This window comes from Calonectris borealis, chromosome 24 (genome assembly GCF_964195595.1).
Source record: "Calonectris borealis chromosome 24, bCalBor7.hap1.2, whole genome shotgun sequence".
NCBI lineage: Eukaryota > Metazoa > Chordata > Aves > Procellariiformes > Procellariidae > Calonectris > Calonectris borealis.
This window is the reverse complement of record NC_134335.1, coordinates 1,770,702-1,794,899: the sequence shown is the minus strand read 5'-3', so window position 1 is coordinate 1,794,899 and position 24,198 is coordinate 1,770,702. Positions and strand designations below refer to the sequence as shown.

The following is a 24,198-nucleotide window of genomic DNA, read 5'->3' as shown; positions in this document are numbered from 1 at the left end:
GTCAGTGCTCTGCAGCTCAAGGTCTCCTACTCCTGGCACAGTATGCATGTAAAAACGTGTACAAATGCATGATCACATTAACGATATGAGTGTTAATGTTAATCAGTGTGTGCGGGTGGCTAACAAACCAGTGTTAGAAAAGCAGTTCCGTAATTATCTTTGCAATTTAGTGACCAAGGTAATCAGAATTACTTCCCCAGTATGCTGGGAACAGGTTTCTAGAAATGGTGAGATGTGACAAGGGAAATAGTAACTCGATATGTAAAAACAGAAGCAGTCTTTAGATATCATTAGCATTCGCTTAATCATTTTAAGACCAATTGATAGGATATTAAATTTTGAACGCAAATCTAAAGTTATATTGGGAAATGGAAATTGTGATCACCCCCCACACATGAGATATACAACATGGAGCCTGCATGTGCACAGAGCGCAATGTGGTGCATACGCTATGATATGTAAAAGCAACCTTTGATAAACTTTTATTGCTTTTTTTCTGTTGTTGTTGTGTTCTATATCTGTTCTCTCCAGGCTTCGTGGACCCGGCCCGAGAAACAAGAGGTATAAGATTACCAGACCTTTAGCAAACTTCTTAGTTTTTTGCTTTTGGTTTTTTTAAGCATTACAGATTAACAAATCTGTAGTCCAGTAACCATGCCAACTAAACCAGCATTAATAATATGAACAAATTAAATATCAATACATAAAAGAAACAGCTTATAGAGTTAGAATTTGCTTGGCATGTAGCACTGCATTTTTGGATGAGCAAACTAGCTGTGTTGCGAGTGAGTAATTCTGCTTGTCACTTAAAAAAAAAAAAGGCAAATGTAAAATCTGGCAAATACTGCTTTCACCATTTTCTTCTACGAATCATATCTGTCTTCTAGAATTTTAAGAATTAGCAACAGCATGTATTCTGGGAAAGTATTTTTTTCCAAAGACAGCCTCTTCTGCTCCAGCCAACTCATCTGTTTGCTCATGGTACTCCTTAAGTTTGACCTTCTCTTAAAGGACAACTGCATCATGTTCCATTTCAAAATCAATGCAGATAAATCTTTCACAAGTTATATTTCTCCAGAAAATGCTCCAAATTGCTAAACTATTACTTGTCTTTGATTTGCAAAAGTCAGTGAGGGGTTGTGGGATAATGCAGTAACTCTGTCTGGTGTAATGTGGTTTGTTGCTGTTTTATTTCACATTCGGTGTTGTATTTTAAAAATAATAATAATAACCTACCTTTACATGCACCTGATTTGTAGCATACTTGCTTCAAAATGGATGAGAAAGTATGTTTCCAAGCAAATAATAGGGGTCAGATAGAGAATAATATTAGCTATCAGAACTGGGGGTCTCAATTTGTATTTTTAGGATCAACTTCGTGGAGGCTCTGGGTATCCTGAATTCTTTTTTATTTTTAAGCCATCTTAAACTATAGAGACTAAACTATTTTTAAGCCATCCTAAACTATAGAGACTGGTGTGGCCTAAACAAAGTGAACCTCTAACTCAAGCACCATCTGCCTTTGTTTCATATGGGACTGAGAAGATACTGCCCATTCTTACTTCAGTATAATCTGTTGGAATAGATGAATTGTGGCAAGTGAAGGCATCGGATATTCAGACCAGTTTGCGTTGAAGAATTTGGAATTTGAGTCGTTGCATCTCTTCAGGCCTCATGTTAATTCCTATTAGTTGTCTCCATCTCTGCCCCTGCCACCCAGTGTTTTCACTGTGTTTTCTGTCTCAAGCTTTTTATTAATATGAGCACTAATACTATTAAGCGTGCTGTCTCTAAATTTCTTACTGCTTCTGTGTCTTAAAATATCCAAGCGGGCCTCTGTGAGAATGTTGTTGAAGCTTATTGTTGCAGCATTTCTTTAAAATAGCTAGCATGGGGTCTTTGTGTATTCCAGCGGCAGGGAGTTCAGTTCTCGGGAAGCTGAGTGAATACTTGGCATTAAGTGTTTCACTCTTACTAATGCATTAGCTAGTTTAAAGTATGGAAGTCTCTATGAGCTTCAGTCATAGCAGCATATATGGGTGTTAAATCTTGCCTTCCTTGCTTTGGAGGCACAGTTGCAGTTGGCTGCTTCTTCCTGTAAGCCACAGTCAGCTCTACTTACTGTGCAGTCCATAATGTCTGATTCACCATTCTGGTCCTGCATACACTGGAGAATTCTTGAAAGTCATATTAGCAGCATATGCTAACAAAAAAACCCCTGCGTTATCACCAACAGATGCTAAAAAACTCAGTTACAAGCAAAATTACACCTCAGTTACACCACAAACTGGTGATGCCTTTCTGGTAACTGGGAATTAGTGCAAACTTAGAAATATGAAGAGCTGCAAATGAGTTCTGGTTAGTGCAGTGCAAGCACAGACCTAGGAGAGACCACTTGTCTTCTTTCACTGGAATTCGTAGCTGTGGTCAGGATTTCTGGGTGCTGTTTTGTAATGATGTCCACCGTGTGGAAAGTGGGTGAAGAGAAAATATGACTGTGAAATTAAGTCACGGATACTTGCTTGTGAAAGGACTGAAAAATCCAAAAGGTGGAGGGAAGGGGGATAAATGCGTTTCCTACTTGTCTCTCCTCTTCCCTGTTGGCACTGAAGTATTGAAATCTAGGCCAGCTTTGTACATAGTGACTGTGTGCCACATGGCATTGTCAGAATTTGGAGAAAACCACCTGCATGTATCTCAGGGTAAGCTGTAGCAATTGGCGCTATTGAGAACCATCATACCCTTTTCTGTAGAGTGGCAGTTGCTATGGCATGAGTTATTGCCTGTGTCCCTTAGGTTGTCTCCTCATTACTATGAAGCATTTCGTTATCCAAAATCCTCGAAATCAAAGAGGCTGGGTAAAGGGATTAAAAGTGTCTACATCTGGCTCACAAGTTGCTACCTATCCTATGTGTCTAAGAGGCAGGAATTGTTAGAATCTGATGGTCTGAAATATGAATAAAGAAAACTAGTAGAATGCTTTCTTGGGTAGACATTCTTCTCTTCTTTGGAGTATTTTTCCTGATCTTTCTTTTTCTTTACTTGTGCTTTTTGCGTTAAGAAACAGAGGTTCATCTTCAGAATCGATTGCATTACTTGTAAAGTTATCATTTTACCATGACTGCCTAGCACTCTTTTGTTTGTATTAGATCTTGACAACGTGGGGAAAAGGCAGGTGACACTGGATGTAGAATTACCTTTGCTGTAACGATCATGTGCTGGTATTTTGCCATGTTTATACTTTTGCCTGCTGATGGGGTCATAGAGATGAGTATTTAGAATATTCACCCAATTCATGAGCTAAAAGAAGCTGTGAGCCTCTGCAGATCTGGAGTCTTGACATTTATGGTTCTACTGTAATAGTTTCAGAAGTGAGCTGGGTTTTGTAGCCAAATCACAAGTCAGACAAAAGGATAACAATATAGTCAGCCAGTGAAGAAAGGTAAAAGCAGAATTTGGTTGTGTAAGATACCACAATGGACGAATGTTGTGTTAAGGGATCCTCCCCTTGTTCTAGGAAATGATGCATGCAACACCACATGTACGTGAAATAAAGAACTGTTCCCAGCAACATAAGGGACCAAGCACAGGAGAGGGAGTGGAGTGTATAGCTTGTGGCATTGGTCAGGGATTGCAGTAGACCTGCGTGCAGGGTAAAAAAGAGAAGAAAAATACATATAACTGGTTTTGTGTCATCAAAGGACACTGTTTTTGTGCATGTGAAATTTGACTAGCTCAAATGAACTAATATTCAGAACTACAGAGGTAATCAAATTTACTTGTAGAAACTTCATCAGTGTCAGAGATTGAGACCACTAGCTCAGAACAGAAAGAGGCTTCAGGCCCGGAGGATCTGACCACTTGAGATACCAGAGATGTACTTTGTGCTATAGCTCAGTGCATTTGGCTGTTTAATATCCTCAGGGTTTTTACTCGTAATCTCAGTACTTGTCCTCTATCTTCCAAGAAAATTAATGCTCTTGGAGCATTAGTGGGCATGGTAGTGTTGCGTTGACTGTTGGACTCGATGATCTTAGAGGTCTTTTCCAACCTTAATGATTCTATGATTCTAACTGTGGCAGGCTGCAGCAGCAGGCACAGCCATGAGGGTACCTAATTTGTTTGCTTGTGCCACTTTGTAAACTAGATGAGAGAGTTAGTGCTTTAAAGCTTCCAAGCTGAAGCACAAGCACTAAGAGCTTGCACAAGCACCAGGGGGGAGGGAGAGTCCATGGACTTACGCGCTTCATGTATTAAGAAAGCACTTAGGCTTTGATCACAAATTGGAGAGAGGAAAAAAAAGTGATATGGGATGGGATCGCTGGGTGGCTGCAATCCCTTTGAGCAGATGGTAGCCTGGATTTTACATTCCTTGTCTCTCTATCATTGTCATCCCCACACTTTCTTCCATGTGGGAGCAATTTCTAAATTGGCATATAGCCAATGCATATTATTCTAGAATTTTCTTGAAGCATCACAAGACCTTGAAGCAGGGTTGTCTCTAGAAGGGTCACATAGTGTTCTTGCCCTGTTCACTGTACCTTGCTCCCTTCAGTGCCACGTTCAGGTGAAAGTTCTGAGCTTTCATTTTGCCTGATTCAGCTTTGAGGTCTGGATCTGTTCTTATTAATTTCAAGGACGTTGAAATAAAACAAGTATCAGTGAGAGAAGAAGAAGGCCTGAATTCTCTGAGCGGAAACAAGGTAGCCATTGGGGAGGTTTTCTACAAGAGCATGCTGGCAAAAATTTTTAACCAGAGCTGGATCTCTACAATTCTCATTTTGGGAAGAAGCTTGATGTTATCCAGCTGTCCTCAGACATGTTGTAGCATCTTGGGCGGGAGTGTTGATCTGCTCGAGGGTAGGAAGGCTCTGCAGAGGGACCTGGACAGGCTGGATCGATGGGCCGAGGCCAACTGCATGAGGTTCAACAAGGCCAAGTGCCGGGTCCTGCACTTTGGCCACAACAACCCCAGGCAACGCTACAGGCTTGGGGAAGAGTGGCTGGAAAGCTGCCTGGAGGAAAAGGACCTGGGGGTGCTGGCTGACAGCCGGCTGAACATGAGCCGGCAGTGTGCCCAGGTGGCCAAGAAGGCCAGCGGCATCCTGGCCTGTATCAGGAATAGTGTGGCCAGCAGGAGGAGGGAGGTGATCGTGCCCCTGTACTTGGCACTGGTGAGGCCGCACCTCGAATCCTGTGTTCAGTTTTGGGCCCCTCGCTACAAGAAGGACATGGAGGTGCTGGAGTGTGTCCAGAGGAGGGCAGCGAAGCTGGTGAAGGGCCTGGAGCACAAGTCTGATGGGGAGCGGCTGAGGGAACTGGGGGTGTTTAGCCTGGAGAAGAGGAGGCTGAGGGGAGACCTCATCACGCTCTACAACTACCTGAAAGGAGGTTGTAGTGAGGTGAGTGTTGGTCTCTTCTCCCAAGTAACTAGCGATAGGACTAGAGGAAATGGCCTCAAGTTGCGCCAAGGGAGGTTTAGATTGGACATTAGGAGAAATTTCTTTACTGAAAGAGTGGTCAGGCCTTGGAACAGGCTGCCCAGAGAAGTGGTTGAGTCACCATCCCTGGAAGTATTTAAAAGACGTGTAGATGAGGCGCTTAGGGACATGGTTTAGTGGACATGGTGTGTTGGGTTGACGGTTGGACACGATGATCTTAGAGGTCTTTTCCAACCTGTATGATTCTATGATTCTATCTGATACTTTGGGCCTTCATTTCATTTTTTCCCTTCTCCTAAGTGCTTTGAATCACTGCAGTTGGCCCTGTGCAACAAGAAATCTTCTTGTTGCTTTTGGAAATGCCTCTTTGCGCCCATGATTTCACCTGGCCTCAGGTGATCACTTCTGAAGTATTGAGCACTGGAGGGTTGGTGTGAGGTAGACTTGCATTTGTTCTCATTCCTTTAGTCTGCACCACAGGCACAGAGCTCAGCCTCTAACTCTCTTTTCCTTTCCTGCCAGACTCTGGATGGACGCATCGTAGTACGTAGCCATGCCCGGGTGTCATCTCTCACTCTCAAAGAAATTCAGTACACAGATGCTGGAGAATATGTATGCACAGCCAGCAACACCATTGGGCAGGACTCCCAAGCCATGTACCTTGAAGTGCAGTGTAAGAAGTGGAGGATGGGGTGGGGAGGGTGTTAATGTGTTTAGAGGGGGGACTGTTTCGATTTCCTTTTCCTGTGATGAGACTGAGGCACCTACGGCTAGGTAGGGAAATGTGTGTTGTTTAGGTAGAGGGCATGGGAAGCAACGCACTCTGAAATAATTTTGTTGGAGACATGTTGCTGTGTGCGTACATGCAAATGTTTGCTCTAGCTGTCTCCAGCTGTGAGACTGTTTGCACCTTGGGAAGATTATGGGCCATGAATCTACCGCAGTCCCATTTTTTGGGTGCATCAGAGTTCTTTCCTAGGAGAACTTCCTGGTATGCACTTCCCTAGATGCATAGCATGCTGTCTGCTCCTCCTCCCACACTGCTTTAGGAGCAGCCTTTGGGACTGAGTAGGTTTCCTCCTTACATCTTTCAGCAAAAGACACCACCCACCCCCCTAGATAAGAAGACTGTTCCCATTTCCTATATTAAATTCCCTTCCCCACATTAAACTGGACCCCAGCCAAGGCATCCTTAAAGTGAGGCTGACCGGGCTACTTTAGGAGATATTCTGGCTCAAATTGCCTTCACAAATATGTCTGTCTTTCAGATGCCCCCAAGCTTCAGGGCCCTGTGGCTGTCTATACTTGGGAAGGGAATCAAGTGAACATCACCTGTGAGGTATTTGCTTACCCCAGTGCTGTCATCTCCTGGTTCCGGGATGGGCAGCTGCTTCCCAGCTCAAACTACAGCAATATCAAGATCTACAACACTCCATCAGCAAGCTACCTGGAGGTGAGGAAAAGCAAGGAGGGGAGAAGGCAAATGTAGCCAGGCAGGCTCAGTGCTATCAAATAATTTGTTCCTGATGTTGAAGGAGTTAAGTCTTTTATCAGGGTACCCTGTTGGTAGACAAGAAGTTGTGTGGTGTTTCTGGCACATAAATGCTCAGAAAATCAGGTAATAGAAGACACCGCCCCCTCCTTGCCTTTGACTTTCTGCCCACTGCAGTTCTCCCCTCTGTGGACAGCCCTCAGAGTGTTAGCACGTGTACTTTATTGTGGCTTCTCTCCCCAGCAAAATGCAGAGTGCATTCACAGAGTGAAAAGATTTTTCTGAGCCGAGCATGAGCCTTCGTTCCTTCCACAGGTGACACCAGACTCTGAAAATGACTTTGGGAACTATAACTGCACTGCTGTGAACCGCATTGGCCAGGAGTCCTCAGAGTTCATTCTTGTGCAGGCAGGTGAGCATCCCAGGCAGGGAGATAAAAAATGTGTACGCAGCCCTTGATCTGAGGTGACAGAGTGACCGTTCTTTTCTAGTTTATGTTGATGGGGGAGCAGGAGAGCCAGCTTCTACTTTCAGAGAGACTGTTCATAGATTTTTTTTGCGTTGGGATGGGTTGTAGACAAGAAGACCCTGAGTATCTCTGTTTCCTTGTTTCTGAAGGGTCTCATTCTTTTCTGCGCTTCCAATACACTTTGACAGAGCTCTGATCTTTGATTTCTGACAGCCATTGCATGTGTGCATACGCGTGCATGTGTGCTTCTCAAAATCAGCAAAATATCCCTAATAGTACAGGTAGTGGAAGATAGAAACCTCAGAGCACTATGTACCAACCAAAAGAAGCCTGGTGTCTGACTGCATGACAGACTGGAAGGGCCTCTGGTGTCCTCTCAGGGCTGCCATAGAGACAGATTTAGGAATGGTCAAGCTATGTATTGGAGTGCCCTATGGAAGAGACTGTAGGGACAGAATAGCATCCAGGATGCTCTTGTTACTCTGCTCTGGTTGTCCTCTTTTGAAGAAGGTACTGTAAGTCTCTAATCTCTTAGAGGAGAGACAAGATGAAGGTCTCTGCACTGTTTAATTAGCATTCTTAAAAGGTCTCTCAACAGCCTTCCCCTCCTAAGGGGAGCCTCAGGCCTACCCTTCTCTTTGCCTTGGTGAAGCCATGACAAGGGTGTGTTGATATTCCCAGTTTTCTGTTTTCTTTGCCACTGGAGCATGTTTCCCCGCTGTCTTCTGTATCACCGGTTGTTTTCCCTTCCTCCCCCAGATACTCCGTCCTCTCCTTCCATTGACAGAGTGGAGCCCTATTCCAGTACTGCCCAGGTGGAGTTTGATGAGCCTGAAGCTACCGGTGGGGTGCCCATCCTCAAGTACAAAGCAGAGTGGAAGGCACTGGGCGAGGGAGAATGGCATTCAAGGTTATATGATGCAAAAGAAGGTAGGATGATAAAACAAGATGTTACCTCCCCCACCTACATCTCAAAAGACTGACTTTCCTTTAGGGGAGAGCCAGAGTGGAGGGTTTCATAGCTTTGCAATTTCAGCTCCTATATTAAGGCCCCAGACAAGTTCTTAAGCATTTGCTTTGCAGTGACACCTTGAATTTTCAGTTGGAAATGAGGGCCCCGCTGTGCTGATAGCTCTATGTGTGTGACAGGGCACCAGCCTCCTCCGCCTACAGAATGTGTCATGTAGCACTGCGTTCATCTCTGTATGGCTTCCTTGTTCACACCATCCTGTCTGAATAAAGTGAAGATACCTGTGCCTGGTATCAAATGAGGTTTCACTTGCTGACTGAGGAGTGACTGTGTGCTGCTTACAGAAGGCTTTTCAAGCCTTGTCTGTCAGCCCCTTTAGTTACCCTTCAGTTCCCCTTGGAACAAAAACCCTCCTATTCCAGAAGCAAGCCTAACTCCTATTACACCCTGTCTTGTTATAGCAATCTATAGGAATACGCACTGCTTAAAATGTATCCTTAAGTCCAGTAACCAAAGGAATTTTGATTTGGGAGGATTATGAAGAGGAGAGTTCTGTTTCAGAGCTGAATCTTCCACTGCCAATCCTGGCTGGAACTGAAATTTTTCTTTTAGGTCCCCACTGGAGTGATGTGATCATAGATACAGTCAGGTTTATTTTTCTCATTTCTCCCTTTGTGTCTGTGCAGGGAAAATAGAGCTTGTTTCTTTCTTCGTATCACAATGACCCCACAGCAGGTTCTTTCCATCTCTTACATTGTGTCTGACCTCCTTATAGATTGTTAAAGGAGAGAGGTGGGTTTCTCTCCTGCTAAGGGCTTTGCTTTCAGCTGGATCGTGCAGCCCAACAGATGAGCAGTTCTAGGTGGTATGTCTTCTACAGTCAGAGCCCCACACGACAGTGGTCTTGAAGAGCATTATTCAGGGAGCTCCTTGGCACAGGCTGATGCCCTCTGGTGTCTACCATGAACTCTGCTACATTCCCTCTAGAGAGGCTGTGGCAATACATCTCTCTAATCAGCTGGTTGACACAGAGGTGGTAGCTCTGACCTTTCTTTTTGTCTGCACTCTTTATGTGAGGCTGGGCCCAGAAGAGGGCTCTTTTACATGGGGTGAGTGTGGCAAAAGTATACGATAGAAACATGACATTTACTGTTGACTTAAAGCCTGAGCCTTTCTTTGCTTTTCCTCCCTTATTTCTGCAACAGCAAATGTGGAGGGCATGATCACGATCACTGGCCTGAAACCTGAAACAACCTACTCTCTGAGATTGTCTGCGGTCAATGGCAAGGGTGTGGGTGAGATTAGCCTGCCATCCGACTTCAAGACACAACCAGTTCGTAAGTAAAACTGAGACCTCCCTCTGCTTCTCTGGTTCTCTTTCCTTGCATCTTTTCAGGGAGTCTCTTCCATGCATGGATGACAGCTTCTTCTCTTGCAGACCTTGCTGCACCCTTTGTTTTTGTTGTGCTTTTTGATTGTAGTGAATTTCATTACTAATTAAAAATCTTCTTTGAAGGTGGGAGGCAGAGGAACTATTTTATTTGCACTAGTTTGTGCCCTGGGTTACTAGTATAAACTTTTTATTGTCAAAGAGAAGGGGCTATGCAATGGAGAGTTTTAATAAGAAAAAGCAGTGAGTTGAGAAGGGCATTGGTCATAGAGAATGTAATGTCATTGTTGCAAGGCAAGATTTTTTTGCAAATCAGAAATTCAGAGGTTCAGCACAGGACTGGCCATGAACTGTGAAAGGGGAGGGAGGGAGGGAGGGAGGGGGATTTCTCTTTTCTGCAAATCACTGCTTTAAGATGCTCATGCAGCACATAAGGTGATTTCCACAGCCTCTTACCTGCTTTACTTGGGTAATCTTCCACTCCAATGGCAGGATGCTCTGCTGTGGCCTAACACTTTCCCTCCTGTTTCAACCAGGAACAAAAGAGGCAAGAATTAAAAACCAGACAGTTATTCAAGACAGAAAGGAGAGAAAGAAAAAAAAAAAAAAGGTGTAGAGTGGGTAGGGGAGATGTGACAAAAGCAGGCAGGGGAGAGGTGGTCTCTTACCCTTGTACACAGCCTTATCCAAGTATTAGGATCTGTATTCAACCGCCCACGACCCCTGGGGTTCTTCTTTCCTGTTTCCCTTGGACTTAGATCTACAGCCTGTTCTTCTTCCCACCATCGCACACAAATGTGTGTACCTATTTCATAGCTACTCTGAAACCACTATGCAGGACCTTCTCCTGAATTCAGAGCTAGCAATATTCCTAGCCCATGTGTGTGCATGCTTTGAGGCCCTGTGAGCTGTGCACGGTCTTGATTTTGTCTGCCAACTTCTGCCTCACCAGAATTGCTGAACAGTATGGGACAGTACACATGCCTTGTCGCTTGGAAGTCCCAGGCTCTGTGCAGTAAGCCAGCCTTCGCAATTGATGTCCAATCTGTTGTGATAACGCCTGTAACATACCCCACTCCCTAGGGTTGGATTTGAGACAGCTGGTGGTACTTTGATTTTCCAGCTCTGTGTTCTCTATCTCCTCTTCTCACCTCTTCTACATTTTTTTTTTTCCTATCTCTGTCTTTTCTTTGGTCTGTGTTCCATCCATGGAAAAACTGCAGGCATCCCTCACTCACGTAAGTGCCTCTCTGCATTTCTTTCACTCTCTTTTTATGTTCCTAGAGTGTTCCTCTAACATACATAACATTAGTTTTTAATCTAGTACCTTTTTCCTCTCAGGGTCTTTAGAAATTAAGTAACTGGTACTGTCCATTTCCTAACAAGACTGACACTAGAATAGTTATCCTACTATGGGTAATACTGCTCTTTTTAGAACAGAATTAGGGGTTAACATCTTTGTCTTTATTGTAAAGCATGCAATTCAAATATTTAACTTAATGATTGTCTAATAATAATAGTTAGCTTGTTGATTACAGAGTGGAGTAGTGGAAGGCTTCGTGTTTATGAATTGATTAAAATTTTTCAAATTTTAATGAAACGTAGGTAAATCGGGGGGGAGGGGGGGGGAACAGGAGAAAGTTTTAGCTAAATTGCAGACCTGGTTTAGACCAATTAAGAGCCAACCAAAAACTTCAGAAATTTGAATATCTTCACAATTTTGAAAGCAAAATCTTCAAGAAAAGATTGACATTTTTTGCCTCTTCTCACTAATATCTTCTACCGTTAGTAGTCTTTGGACAGTCTTCCAGCACTTGTGTAGATTGTATACTCAAATAAATAAATAAACCTCATACTAAATAAAAAATGCATGTTTCCCCCTTCCCAATGCAAAATGAGTTAGAGAGATTGGATGGATGCGTTTAATTGTCAGTTGGGTTCAGTGAAATATTGTATGCTCCATAGCTTTGGCCTTTCAAATTGGAGTTAATCAATGGCAGCTAAAAGAAACCTCTTTATCGAAGTGAGCATTATTCTGTTTATGAAAGTATGTGTCCTTGTGGTGAACTGTTGATATTCCTAAGACTGCATGGGCAAGCTTTATGAAGCTGGTGTCACATTCTTTGAGATTTCTGAAGCTGAAGTAAAAAAAGCAAAGACTTTTTTTTTCTTTTACACTAATTACAATCATGCTTGTGCTATTTTTCCTTAAAGATTGTATTGTACAAAAGCCTGGACTTAGTGGATCACTAACAGGGTGAATGGATTGATAGTCAAGATGGGTGTATGAATGGACAGATGGACAGACAATTGCAAATTGCAATAGTTACAAAGAGTCAACTGGGAGACATGTTTCCAGAACATATGTGCAGTCCGTTGCCTAAAATTGTTTAGAGCCTATTAATTTCAGTAGAAGTAATATATCCCTTATATGAAGTTAATTGTGGTTAGTATTATAACTCTCAGGCAAATGATTTGGTAGGCCCTTCTGAATTGGACATAGTCAACGATACACAAGGGAGGTAAGGGCTTAGGTATTCAGTCTCTGTGCAGATCAGTATCACAGGAAAAGGGAAGAGATCCAATTAAGAAGAGAGGAAAAAGAACATTAAAAGCTTTGTTTCAGCCACATCAACAGATCTGTCTGCCAAGCCTCATGTTGATCGCTTGGGGACAGGTATGTGGCTTTGAAGAGCATTAAATCACGCTTGTAGTAGAGTTTTTTGCTTTTTTTTTTTTTTTAATGTGGCAGTTGGCTGTCAAATCAGTCTGTAGTCCCTAACTCTGCTCCCTTGTAGGGTAAGTTTCATTTCTTTTTTCCTTCTTTGTGGGATATAACTTTTTTTTTTTTTCATTTACAAATTAAATTCTACTGATGCTCTTTCAAGCACATTTATGCCTTGCAGCTGTGATCCTTCTGAGCATTTGGTTCTCTAGTTCTTTCTCTGCTCTCAACGGGGTTCTCAAAGCCCATCTCAGATCATGAACTGGGTTGCAGCAATGGTGAAGAGATTGTTGGCACAACAGAAATGCCTTTTTTCATCTGTGCTGGAATTCCAGTCACACAATATAACCTGTTTGTGGGCAAAGTCAAAATCAGGAAAAAGTTGGGTGTCCCCTAGTCTGGTGTGATTTGAAGATCACAGAAATGTTTCAGAACTTTTACAGGAAAAAATATAAAAACCGTTTTTTGACACCAGCCAAGGCTGTATTTTCAGACTAGCCAAAGCATCTAGTTTTCCTTGCCCTATTATTTAAAGTTTCTACTTGAATATAAAAACTGACACCATTTTTTAATGCCTGCTGGGATATGTCCGTAGTTATTGTGATTTTTTAAAATTTTCCTCAATAAGCAAAAGATAGTTTCTTTCTATCTTAGAGGCATATGAAGGGCCAAGTAATTAGTGATAATGATATACTATAAGAGCACAGATGAGAATTGTGGGGTTGGGAGGATATCAGTCTAACTTGATCTGGGTTTGTATTTTCATCCCAACAATTCGCTATTTTTCTGCCTTTCCTTTTCCATATAAATCCGAAGACAAACAAAAGCTGCACGCAGACCTTGTGAATGGTTTCTTTTTGAGCCCCAACTGTTTCTTGCTGTTGTGCAGGTGGGACCCAAATATGTGTTAAACCACAAGAGTGTGTGTGTGTGTATGGCATGTTTGTTTTTGATATCAAAATACCTTAATGTAAAAAAAACCAAACCAACAAAACAACATTAAAATAATTCCCAAATTTCACCAGGTCCTAAGCTGGCAATAGGATAGTTAGCAATGGCCTTCACCAAAACAGTGGTCATATAGGCTGTGTTTTTGCTGCCATACACACAGTGCTGGCCAGCATCTCTGCTGGCCTTAAATGGCATTGGTTTGAACTCCTAGGAAAGTTGGTGAACAGTGCTGTGTGTTAAGTGACCCCATGTTATGAGAAAGTTGGTTTAAAGAACCCACAGAGGATCCAAAATGCACATTGCACTTACTTTGCTTGCGCTCTGTGTCCAGAGAGGCTTGATCTGACAAAATCTTACCAATTTGTTTTTTAAATTTTCCATCTTTTGGCAGTATTTAACAGGAATCAACTCCCCTCCTCACCTTCCTTTCTCTTTCTTTAGCAAGTACTGCTGCACCCGCCTCCCATTTAGCAGAGAGTGAGTATGGTAGAAGAGGCTGTTGTCTTTGTTCCACTTTGCTCTGCATGCATCTCCTCACTGAGTGTGGTGCAGTCTGCCTAATATCCTTGGATGTTTTCCTTATTTTCTGTATATATTTTTTTTTTCCCCTCAGTGAAAACTGAATCTTCAGGTAGAGGAACTACAGATAAGTTTGATTTCCAGAGGCACAGACAGCTCCCAGGTATGCTGGACTCATGGAAGGAGAGAGATCAACAGAAAGATGTAGAGTGAAACCTTGCCCATGTGAAAGCTGGTTGTTGTCACTGGCCTTTGCCATTAAGATTTCTGATGAGTTTGTGTTCCATTCTTGGGGACGTCTTATGGGATATGCTCAGCTTTTGTGGTGTGAAGCTAAATTTCCTGAAATCAACTTAGCACAGCAAATAAAGAGTTTAGTTTCTCATTTAAATAGAGCAGAAGATACTCAAGTGATCAGCAGGGAATGGCTTGTGCTTCCTTAAGCCTGTTACTAAGACACCTTCTGGAGTTGTGGAAGAAAACTCATTTCTTTATATCCTGCTTCATCGGTTTTTTAAATCTGCATAATCAGATTTAGGTTGCAAGCCGCATGAGGGTCTATTCTGTTCTCCCCTCACACCAGCAGCACTGATATTACCATGGGAGGAAAAGGAATTCATAGAATCATAGAACATCTCAAGTTGGAAGGGATCCATAAGGATCATCAAGTCCTACTCTGTGCTTCTTGCAGGACTACCTGAAACTAAATCATACAACTAAGAGCATCATCCAGATGCTCCTTGAACTCTAACAGGCTTGGTGCCATGACGACTTCCCTGGGGAGCCTGTTCCAGTGACCGACCACCCTCTCAGTAAAGAACCTTTTCCTAATGTCCAATCTGAACTTCCCGTAATGCAGCTTCATTCCATTTCCTTGTGTCCTATTGCTGCTCACCAGAGAGAGGAGATCAGCATCTCCCCCTCCACTGCCCCCCTTGAGGAAGTTGTAGACTGTGATAAGGTCACCCCTCAGCCTTCTCTTCTCCAAGCTGAACAAGCCAAGTGACCTCAGCCACTCCTCGTAAGTCTTGCCCTCAAGACCTTTCACCATCTTCGTTGCCCTCCTGGACACACTCTAATAGTTTGATGTCCTTATATTGAGGCACTTAAAACTGCACACAGTACTCGAGGTGGGGCTGCACCAGCGCAGTGCAGAGTGGGACAATCACCCCCTCGACTGGCTAGCTATGCTGTGCTTGATGCACCCCAGGACACAGTTGGCCCTTTTGGCTGCCAGGGCACACTGTTGACTCATATTCAGCTTGCCATCAACCCAAACCCCCAGATCTCTTTCTGCAGGGCTGCTCCAGCCTCTCAGGATGTCTGATTTACCCCTCTCTGTAGCTGTAGTTCTCTGCCTGGTCATGAAGACGTGACAGTAACAATTCTTTTGTTTTTAAAGATGTTACATAGAATAGTAGACAAATCCCTCACCGCTCGTGTGTCTCATGCTGCATTCTTCCCATGACTTTTGAAAGTAGACACATTCTTCTTTGTCTTTCTGTCCTGGTAATCCTTGTATTGGTGCTTGTACAGTCTGCCTTTGCTCTTGGGAGTGGAGTGCTTAGCAGCATTCCTGAGGGGCTTTCAGTCTGTCTGCTTCTCTCAAAAATGCTGTATTTCTCAAGGGTGCTCACACCTTGTTGGGCTGTTAGATCTTTTTTTCCTCCTCTCTGCCTGTACCCTGGCCCTAGTGCATGGAGATGAGAAAGAACGTGTATCAGGAGGGTAAGTTCTCATTAGTCCTTGCTCCTTTGTCTTCTATAGTTCGGCAAAAGCTAGCAATGGGGTGCTGCTCTAGAGGGCCTCCCAGAAATTCCAGTACTTAACGGGCTTGCTATTTGGGCCAAAAGTAGGCAAAAATGCTGTAGCTGTCTCTGAAATTGGATTCAGAGCTTCAAAACTCTCTGGATAAAAAAGCATCAGTAGGGACCCTTGGAGCCGTAGCTTGCTGCAGGAACCATGCAGTGCAGGCTGGCTTCCCTGTCACCTGGAGGGGCCTGTATCTGGCAGCACAACTCTCCCTGTGGAGCGCAGTTGGAAAACAGCAGCAGCGGCGCATGATTTTTGCAGCCTCTTCAGTTAATACAGATCTGCCTTAAGGATTCAGTATCATTCTCACTCTCTCCTCATTAGACCTCATCTCTTTCCTTTCTGTCACCCCTGCCTCTTACAACTTATTTACATGGTATCCTTCACCTTTATATGTCCTCTCTATCCTTCATGTTTCCATAGCAACTCAGCCTCTTGCTGAATCCGAAATCTCAGAGCCACCAAGTGAGTAGATGGGAACTGCTCCCCTTTGGTCCAGAGTGCTATTTGTTATGCTGTAGCCCTTCTATCACGGGAATTAAAGTGGTATACCGTGTTATTTTGATGTCTGTTAACCAACAATCTGGCATTGATGTGTTGTGTGAGCATGTAGCTGTTAAGAACCCAGCATGGTACCACTCTTCCTCCTCTTCCTGTCGTCCTATCAAGCATGTGGTAAAAAATGGAAATAAAAGATTTAGAAGGAACATGGAGGGGAAGAAAGGGGGGGAAAAAGAAATTTAAATTATCATTTCCAAAAGGAATGTTTTCCTTTCACGTTTTCCATTAGTGATTTTAGTGTTAAAGTTGCCTTCGCAAAAGGGACATGGACTAAATAATCTTCTTGCTACTCTGCCTTGCTCTATTTTCTGTGGATTTAGGGAAATGCAGTTGATATTACAACTATGGATGTTGGATGTTGAAAGGAGATGCAAATGAGGAGGTAGAATATCTTACAGGAGAGAGGACTGTGGGGAGAGGGAGCATTGCCCCGTCTTACCACTGATGCCCTGCCTGCGTTAAGAGAGGTCTAAGACTTCACAAGAAGTCCATATCTGAAATGGTAATTGGATTCAGATTCCCTCAGTTCTTGCTCAGTACTTTGTTGGTTAGATAGCCATTCCTAGTGAGACTTAGCAGGTAAGCAGATGCTTCCATGCTGGATCTGAGTAGTTTAAGGAAAAATAGCTAAAACTCGCATTAGTTGATTTGTATGTAAAAGAAACACTTTGAAATTTCTGGTTTAGACTAGCTGTTAAGAGTTCAGTGACACACCTTCCTGATACTGAGTGGATGTACCAAATGTGTGATTTTAATCCCTACTTGTAGGAGATCTATAGCCAATCACATGCCAATATGAAAGCCAAGCAAATATTTGCAACACAGTCCTGGAAGACGAAGAAAAACACTTAAGGAAGACATAAGTTTACATGGTGCATATGTGTGTTTTGAACAACTAATCATTTCTACAAAGCCAAATGTTTTTCTTTAGATTTGCAATAATAAAATGTATGCGTTTCTGTGAATATGGTCTTTAACATAAAGACCTGTGTGTTTACCTGTAGTGGGTTAGAAATGGTTCATCACTTTTAAATGGAAAATACTAAAAGCATGAAGTGCGTGATTATTTTGGGGTGTGGGATGGAGAGGGAGGATAGTACAGCTAGTCTAGAATTGTCAAAGGAATTAAAAAAAAAAAATATTAATGCATTTATGACTGGCACTTACACAAAGCATGAAATGTCCTTTTATCTGCCAGTGACCACAACAAATGCTTTCCTTCTTGCAGTATTTTTCATGTATACAACATGCCATACCATAATTCCTGACGCATCTGAAGTGGTAGCGGTTCTGTATTACCGAAGAGAACTTTTAATTCGAATCAGAATTGGAGGGGGTGGGGTGGAGACGGTGAAGGGCAGGGGAAAGGTGGCAACCAGCAGGTCTACTAATAATCTTTTATTTTTTTTCTTAGAAGGCAGAGACTCCATTATGGCTGTTCATATGTGGGGCTAGGAGATAGCTTCACTTGTGAGGGAAAATGTTGTGTTAATGTTTTGCAGAACATTCTTTGTTCCTTAAAAAGAATGGGTCTTTTTACCCAGAAAAGATACTAAGAGCTAGTTCGTGATAAACATTTTCCATGCTTTTTTTTTGTGTGGTTGGTGCGGCGCAGGGGGGAGGTTGTGTGTTTGTTGCGGGGGGCGATGTTGGGTTTTTTAAGGGTAAAAGTTTCCATTATTCACCTACATTGAAGTTCAGGCTCTTACACTGAACAGAAGCACGTCTGACTTCTCACTGCCTCATTGTCATTTTTATACATATTCAATTTATGTAAATAATAGACACAGTTGATTTGTATGCCAAGTTGTTCTGCAGCATATGAATATGCTATATTCAACAGCATAAAAGGCCATTGGCACAAGGGAGATGCTCTTATAACTTTGCCTTATTTATTATTAATGAGGCTGCTGAATGATCTTGTGCCTTACCCTAACCTAACCTCAGTGGTTAAATGAATGAAACCAAGAGCAATTAGAAATTGAAACCTGCTGTGTGTGTAGCAATCATCATCAGGAAAATGAACAATGGATCTAATTGAAACTTAATGAAGCTGAAGAGAGTTTCTTCACTGACTTCAGTGAGTTTTTTGCTTTATGTGACCAGTAATGTATGGGAGATGTCTATAGTCATGGGAGAGGTTTAGGAACATGTATCTCCTTTGACTTAATTCTCTTCGGTTGCTTGGATAAATAGTTCTGTATCAGTGGCAGTAATAAAGTTTTCCTTGCAGCTTTCTCCACTGTGGAATCTGTTTTGCCTAGCAATGTTTGAGGTCACTTGAAAAAGTGGTTGTTTGGTTTTTTTTTCAGTTGAGGTATAATTTGGGTCTTTCTTCTGTCTAGTCTCCTGATTTTCCAGAATCTATAGGAACTTTTGTCATATTTACTAGATACTGGCCAACAAATTCAGAAGTTGCAGGATGAGGGAGCTGGAGGACACTGAGCAAGAGACATGCAGGTGGAAAGCCAACTGGGTTTTTTTTTTCTATAAAATCTGTGTTATCTTGCACAGTGCATCCAGTCAATTGAAAATAGGTTGCAGTCTTGGGAAAAAGGTCACATGGGCATCCCAAGGAGCTGGTGACTCTTTTTGCTTTGGAATTTCCTTTCCCAAGAAATGGGCCTGGCCACCAAGTATTTGTTATAACAAGATAGACGTGTGTGTGTCTGAAGCCTATTTACATAAAAAGTGAAAGTTTGATAGCAGCTGTTCATTAATTAATTTGTCTTTCACACTCCTTTTCTTTTTCCTTTCCCTTTCCCTCATTCCAGATTTACCAGGAAGTAAGTACAGATGTGTATATTCTCTGCCACTGCCTGTGTCCAACCAGAATCCAAGAGCTACTATTGCAGTGCATCAAGGCAAACAATGCTGAGGTCCCTGTCTCCAAAGCAATTTAATGTTCAGAGACAACTCTAATCTAAGATCTAGTTAGCTGTGGAGTTAGGGAGAAGCATTTTCACAGAAGAGACCAAACTGCATCTCTCCTTTTCATGCTTTTTAAAAATATGATCTGCAAGTAAGCTGGTCAATGGTCCATATCTCTTAACAGGCCCTGATAATAACAGTAGCTATAAAAGACATTTTTATGGAGGGCAACGAAGCTGGTGAAGGGCCTGGAGCACAAGTCTTATGAGGAGCGGCTAAGGGAACTGGGGTTGTTTAGCCTGGAGAAGAGGAGGCTGAGGGGAGACCTCATCGCGCTCTACAACTACCTGAAAGGAGGGTGTAGCGAGGTGGGTGTTGGTCTCTTCTCCCAAGTAACTAGCGATAGGACAAGAGGAAATGGCCTCAAGTTGCGCCAAGGGAGGTTTAGATTGAACATTAGGAGAAATTTCTTTACTGAAAGAGTGGTCAGGCCTTGGAACAGGCTGCCCAGGGAAGTGGTAGAGTCACCATCCCTGGAGGTATTTAGAAGACGTGTGGATGAGGCCCTTAGGGACATGGTGTAGTGGGCATGGTGGTGTTGAGTTGACGGTTGGACTCGATGATCTTAGAGGTCTTTTCCAACCTGTATGATTCTATGATTCTATGATTAGGTTCCTTGGTCCAGTAGTCCTGAGAGAGACAGAGCTGACTATGAAAGCCCTTGTGTTTTCAGATTCACTTAACTACTGCCTGTGAATAGAAGCCTATGTGTACCAGGTCCTTGTTCCCTTGCAAGCTCCAAGACAATCAGTGTTCTGACTACCTGACTTCTACCCATGACAATAGGATGAATTTCAAGGTTTTAAGCTAAAGACAGTATTTCCAAATGTCTTCTGTGTCTTAGAAGCCTTATCCAAAGTAGCTTTCGGTTACATTTATACTGCTAATTTTGCCCTTGATCTGTAACTAAAACTTTCTCTCAGGAGGAGGTGATCTCAAAGGCAACCTCTCTTGCCTGTTTTTAAATCTCATGTTACATTAAGCTTACTGGGGATTTGGAAATATGTTTCCTTATGAGCAGAATGCCTTTCCAGGCAATCTCACAGTAACTCTTAAACTTCCCCTCTTCATGATGCACTTGCCTAGAGTTCCATGAGTATGTTTATAACTAGAGACAATGGTTTGAAAGCTTAGATGTAACAAATCAATTCTACATTTTGTACCACCAGTTCTTTCCCCAGTAATGGTATGCCTTTAATCTTGTCAGATGCAAGCACCCAAAAGATTAAGGGTTTCATTCTCTTTACACTAAATTAACAGGGAAGTACCAGAGCACTGTGAAGTAGTCTCATTAAGATGAGACAGAGGAATGATCATGAAAAATGCAAGTTATAAAGTAGATAGTAATTTAGGAAGGGAAACAGAGCATGGAGTTAGTGGTGTCCTCCAGAGCGACAATTGTTGTGGAGTTTGGTTTGGTTTGGTTTTTTTCATTCCCCTGTCATACAGTCTGTCTGCTTTTTCATCTCTTTCAGCAGTAGCTGTCTTCCTCATCCCATCTTTGTAATTAATTTCCAGTGCAGAGCACTTCATTCCTCTCCTCATTGACAGAAAAACCCCTTGCACACATGAAATCATCAGTGTAATTCATTGTACGTGACTCATGCCATTCCTTGAATCTTCAAGCTGAATGTGTTGGATGGAGCTCGCGCTCTTGAGTGATAACTGTCAGTCTGACCAAATTCTGGCTGCAGCTCTTTAATCGAAAGCCCTGTCCTTGGAAATGTATACACATAGTAGGTTTTTCTCTTTTTCAGTTATTATTGTTGTTGATATTTAGGAAGACATTTGTTTTTGCACAGGGGAGAATACATCAATATGAAATGCCAAGGTTTGTCTTCACTGAACTGTGTGGGCTGTGATTTTGACCATTTCACCTCTGCTGCCTGGACTGTTTCTGAATAACGATGTATTCCCTTTTTCTTTCCAACAGTCTTGTGGATTCCTTCAGCTGTCCAAGTCCTGGAGCACACTCTACAATAATTTTTGTTTCTTTGACTTGGTATTAATAAGCCTAACTCAGTGCTTTCTATGGTTTAATATTCCTATATTTCCAGGTGATTTTACTGTCTCCCCAGTGTTTCTGATATATACTAGCTAATTTAATTTTGTTTCTATTTTATTTAGTCTGTTGTTGATTTTTCCCTTGCCCATTGTTTACATCAGTTTTTTAATTTTTTTGTATTTTCCATGTGACCTCCTCCACTTTCCTTTCAACCAATCATGTGCGTGCGTATCATGTGACTTTGTCATGTGGCTTGCATGGTGCTGATGATGTCGTCCACGCTGGTGAACAGAAGGTAAAATACTTTGTTCTGATTGGTTGCCTAGATTTGGGGTGAGGATTCCCCTCTGGTCAGTGACCAGGGATCTCCAAATTCCATCACTCCAAAATCCTTCTACAAGCCTTTTGGAGAAGTCGCTCACCGTTGTCTGCATGTGAAGAACTCAACCTCAGCCTTCCACACCGAGCTTGAAAAAACTTGGAGGGAAAAAAAAAAAACCCAAGACGAAAATCATGTGGCTCAGTCATTTGCTTCTTTCACTATCAGAATCCAACAGTCAGCATCCTAGTAAGGTTCTAAAACTCTCTCTGGCATTAACACCAATGGCAAAAATCCTTTTGTCTCTCTGGGTACCAGCGTACCAACTACAGACTGCTAGTTGATGGGAGATTGTGGGTAAGATGCTCAGATAACGTGAACACCGTATCTCCTGTTGCTTTAGCAACGTTTTGACCCTATACAGTATACGTTTATATAGATACACACACACACACACACACACTCACACTATATGTATTTAGTAGCCTATCAAAAGGATCCGAAATTCCCTATCTCTGAAATATAGTTATTGGTAAGCATGTCACATTATGATTTAAGAAAGAAATTTTTCTATCATGAGTAAAACTCAAACGTAGCTAGAGTAGGAACTATGTTTTTATAAAGTAATATATATAGGCACACACAGAGTACCTGATGGGAGCTAGACTTCACACAATTTGCATCAGAAGTACTATTGCACCTTTCTTGCCAGAGCACCTCATTCCTCCTGCACAGTACCTCAGAGCCTGGCAAGGGTTTTAATCTGAACTCATTTACTAGCAACAGTTACAGTATCTGGTGATCTCTGTGAAATCAAGAAGCAAATCATTGACCCTTGCACCTTATGGAGATTAAATCAGTCTCCAAGTGTGTGGTAGTGAAAACAATTTCTGCAACACTGTAATTTTTACAACTTCACTTATACTCTGTGCATAATCTAAAGGGGGGGAGGGAGGGAAACTCCTGCTTTTCTGCTTCCCCAACTAAACAAATAATTTTGAAAACCAGGAAGCGATTGGCTTTTTTCAATCTATGAATTCTGAAATCACCTTATTGTCTTGAACCACTATCAGGAAAGGATTTAGGCTGGGGTTTGCCAGGAAAACAAAACTAACACCAGTAATCTTCTCACATGACTGCATGCATGGAAGCAGCCCCTCTTCCCCTAGTCTCTTCCCTCTCTGGTCAGAATCCAGGAGGATTGAAGACTTGGTTGTCTCGTTTTTGCATGTTCTTCTGTTTTTGTTCCTTATTTTTGATTGTTGATGTTTGCTTCTCCTGTGTGCATTCTGAAGACTCTCTACCTATTCTTTCTCACCCGTGTATATTTACCACTCATGGAGACTTTCCATAGGTATGGCTGATGTTTGTTTCAAATTTTGACGCTGTAGGTCACAATCTAGTTCTTTACATGATGGTCAAAGATTGCAGAAATCAGCTGCTTCCTTGTTCATGTGTTGCAGAAATTACCATAGATTGCAGTTGTATTCCCTAAGCACAGCAAGGATGCAGGATCTTTCTTTGGTGCCAGCTGGGCAAGGATTTAAGCTCATAGTCTAAAGAGCTACAGTTGTCTAGTAACCAATTTGCTTTTCAAAGGTGGGCAGAAGGAACACATTTGATGGGAGCAGAGAAGAGATGTGATAAAAGGTCTCTGTCATTTGCACTGCTATCACTTCTGGGGTCCAGCACACATTCAGTGCCCTGTGACTAAGGAAAAGTTTGTGCTGCTTTTTCATATTCTCTTCTCTCCCCACCTCAAGTTTTCACTACAGCTGCATCCAGTCCTGGTGCTTGTGGTGCTCTCTGAAAATCAGATAATTAAAAACAGTTAGCTGCTTCTGAAATCCAACTACATCAGACTAGTATTAGATCAAGGAACCACTCTGAATATAAATTAAACAACAGTGAAAGAATATCAGGAAACACTGCTTCCCTGCAGCAGAAGATTATTGATGCTAATGGTTTAGCAGGAGTGGATAAAAAATGATTTGAAAATGTAATGGCTCAGAGCACTGTCCTCAGCTACCATCACATCATGTGTGGGAGCTAACAGGTAGTGATTCAGACTTCAGGAGCCTGCAGAACAGTTCTTTATTTCAAGTACAGTTGGTCAGATTCATTACGAGTTACATCTGAAGCCGAAAGAATGGATCCCTGAGCTTAACACTGCATTACCAGTGATGGACCCTGACAGGACAGTGCCATCATAAATAACATTTCACTTCGTGCACTGTCTTGTATTCTTATCAGAGCAAAGTATTGGCTTCTTCCTTTCTGAAAGTTACAAACTTGCTTGCTGGAAAAGAAAGACCATGCAGTAACACTTAGATGACTCCTGGGACCTACACTGTAATCCAGTACAGTGCAGCAATTGGGTAGCCCTCATGAAAAGCAGCAAAATGATTGTGCTGCTTCCTAGAAAGATAGGAGCTGGAGGGCTGGAGCCAGCTAGTCCCAGTGTCTTGTGTCTCATACTGGGCAGCAAGGTGTTTCTGGCCTAAAATCTGATAGTAGGCAAACCAGTGTGGTAGGAGTCTTTCCTTATGTCATTATTGTTTCTTGAGAAGCCAGCCATAAGGAATGTGGGGAGGCATCTGGACAGATGAGCGA

At 42.4% G+C, this 24,198-nt stretch overlaps 1 protein-coding gene across 3 annotated transcripts in view; it reads left to right on the top strand.

The window, feature by feature from the left end:
* NCAM1 (neural cell adhesion molecule 1) overlaps positions 1-24,198 on the top strand; it is a 154,037-nt gene that overhangs the window by 103,308 nt on the left and 26,531 nt on the right. For all 3 annotated transcript variants that reach the window (XM_075172864.1, XM_075172863.1, XM_075172866.1), the window contains exons 9-14: positions 532-561; positions 5,964-6,114; positions 6,710-6,894; positions 7,249-7,345; positions 8,162-8,332; positions 9,578-9,709. In XM_075172864.1, coding sequence (XP_075028965.1) covers positions 532-561; positions 5,964-6,114; positions 6,710-6,894; positions 7,249-7,345; positions 8,162-8,332; positions 9,578-9,709 — 766 coding nt within the window. The remainder of the gene's footprint in view (positions 1-531; positions 562-5,963; positions 6,115-6,709; positions 6,895-7,248; positions 7,346-8,161; positions 8,333-9,577; positions 9,710-24,198) is intronic.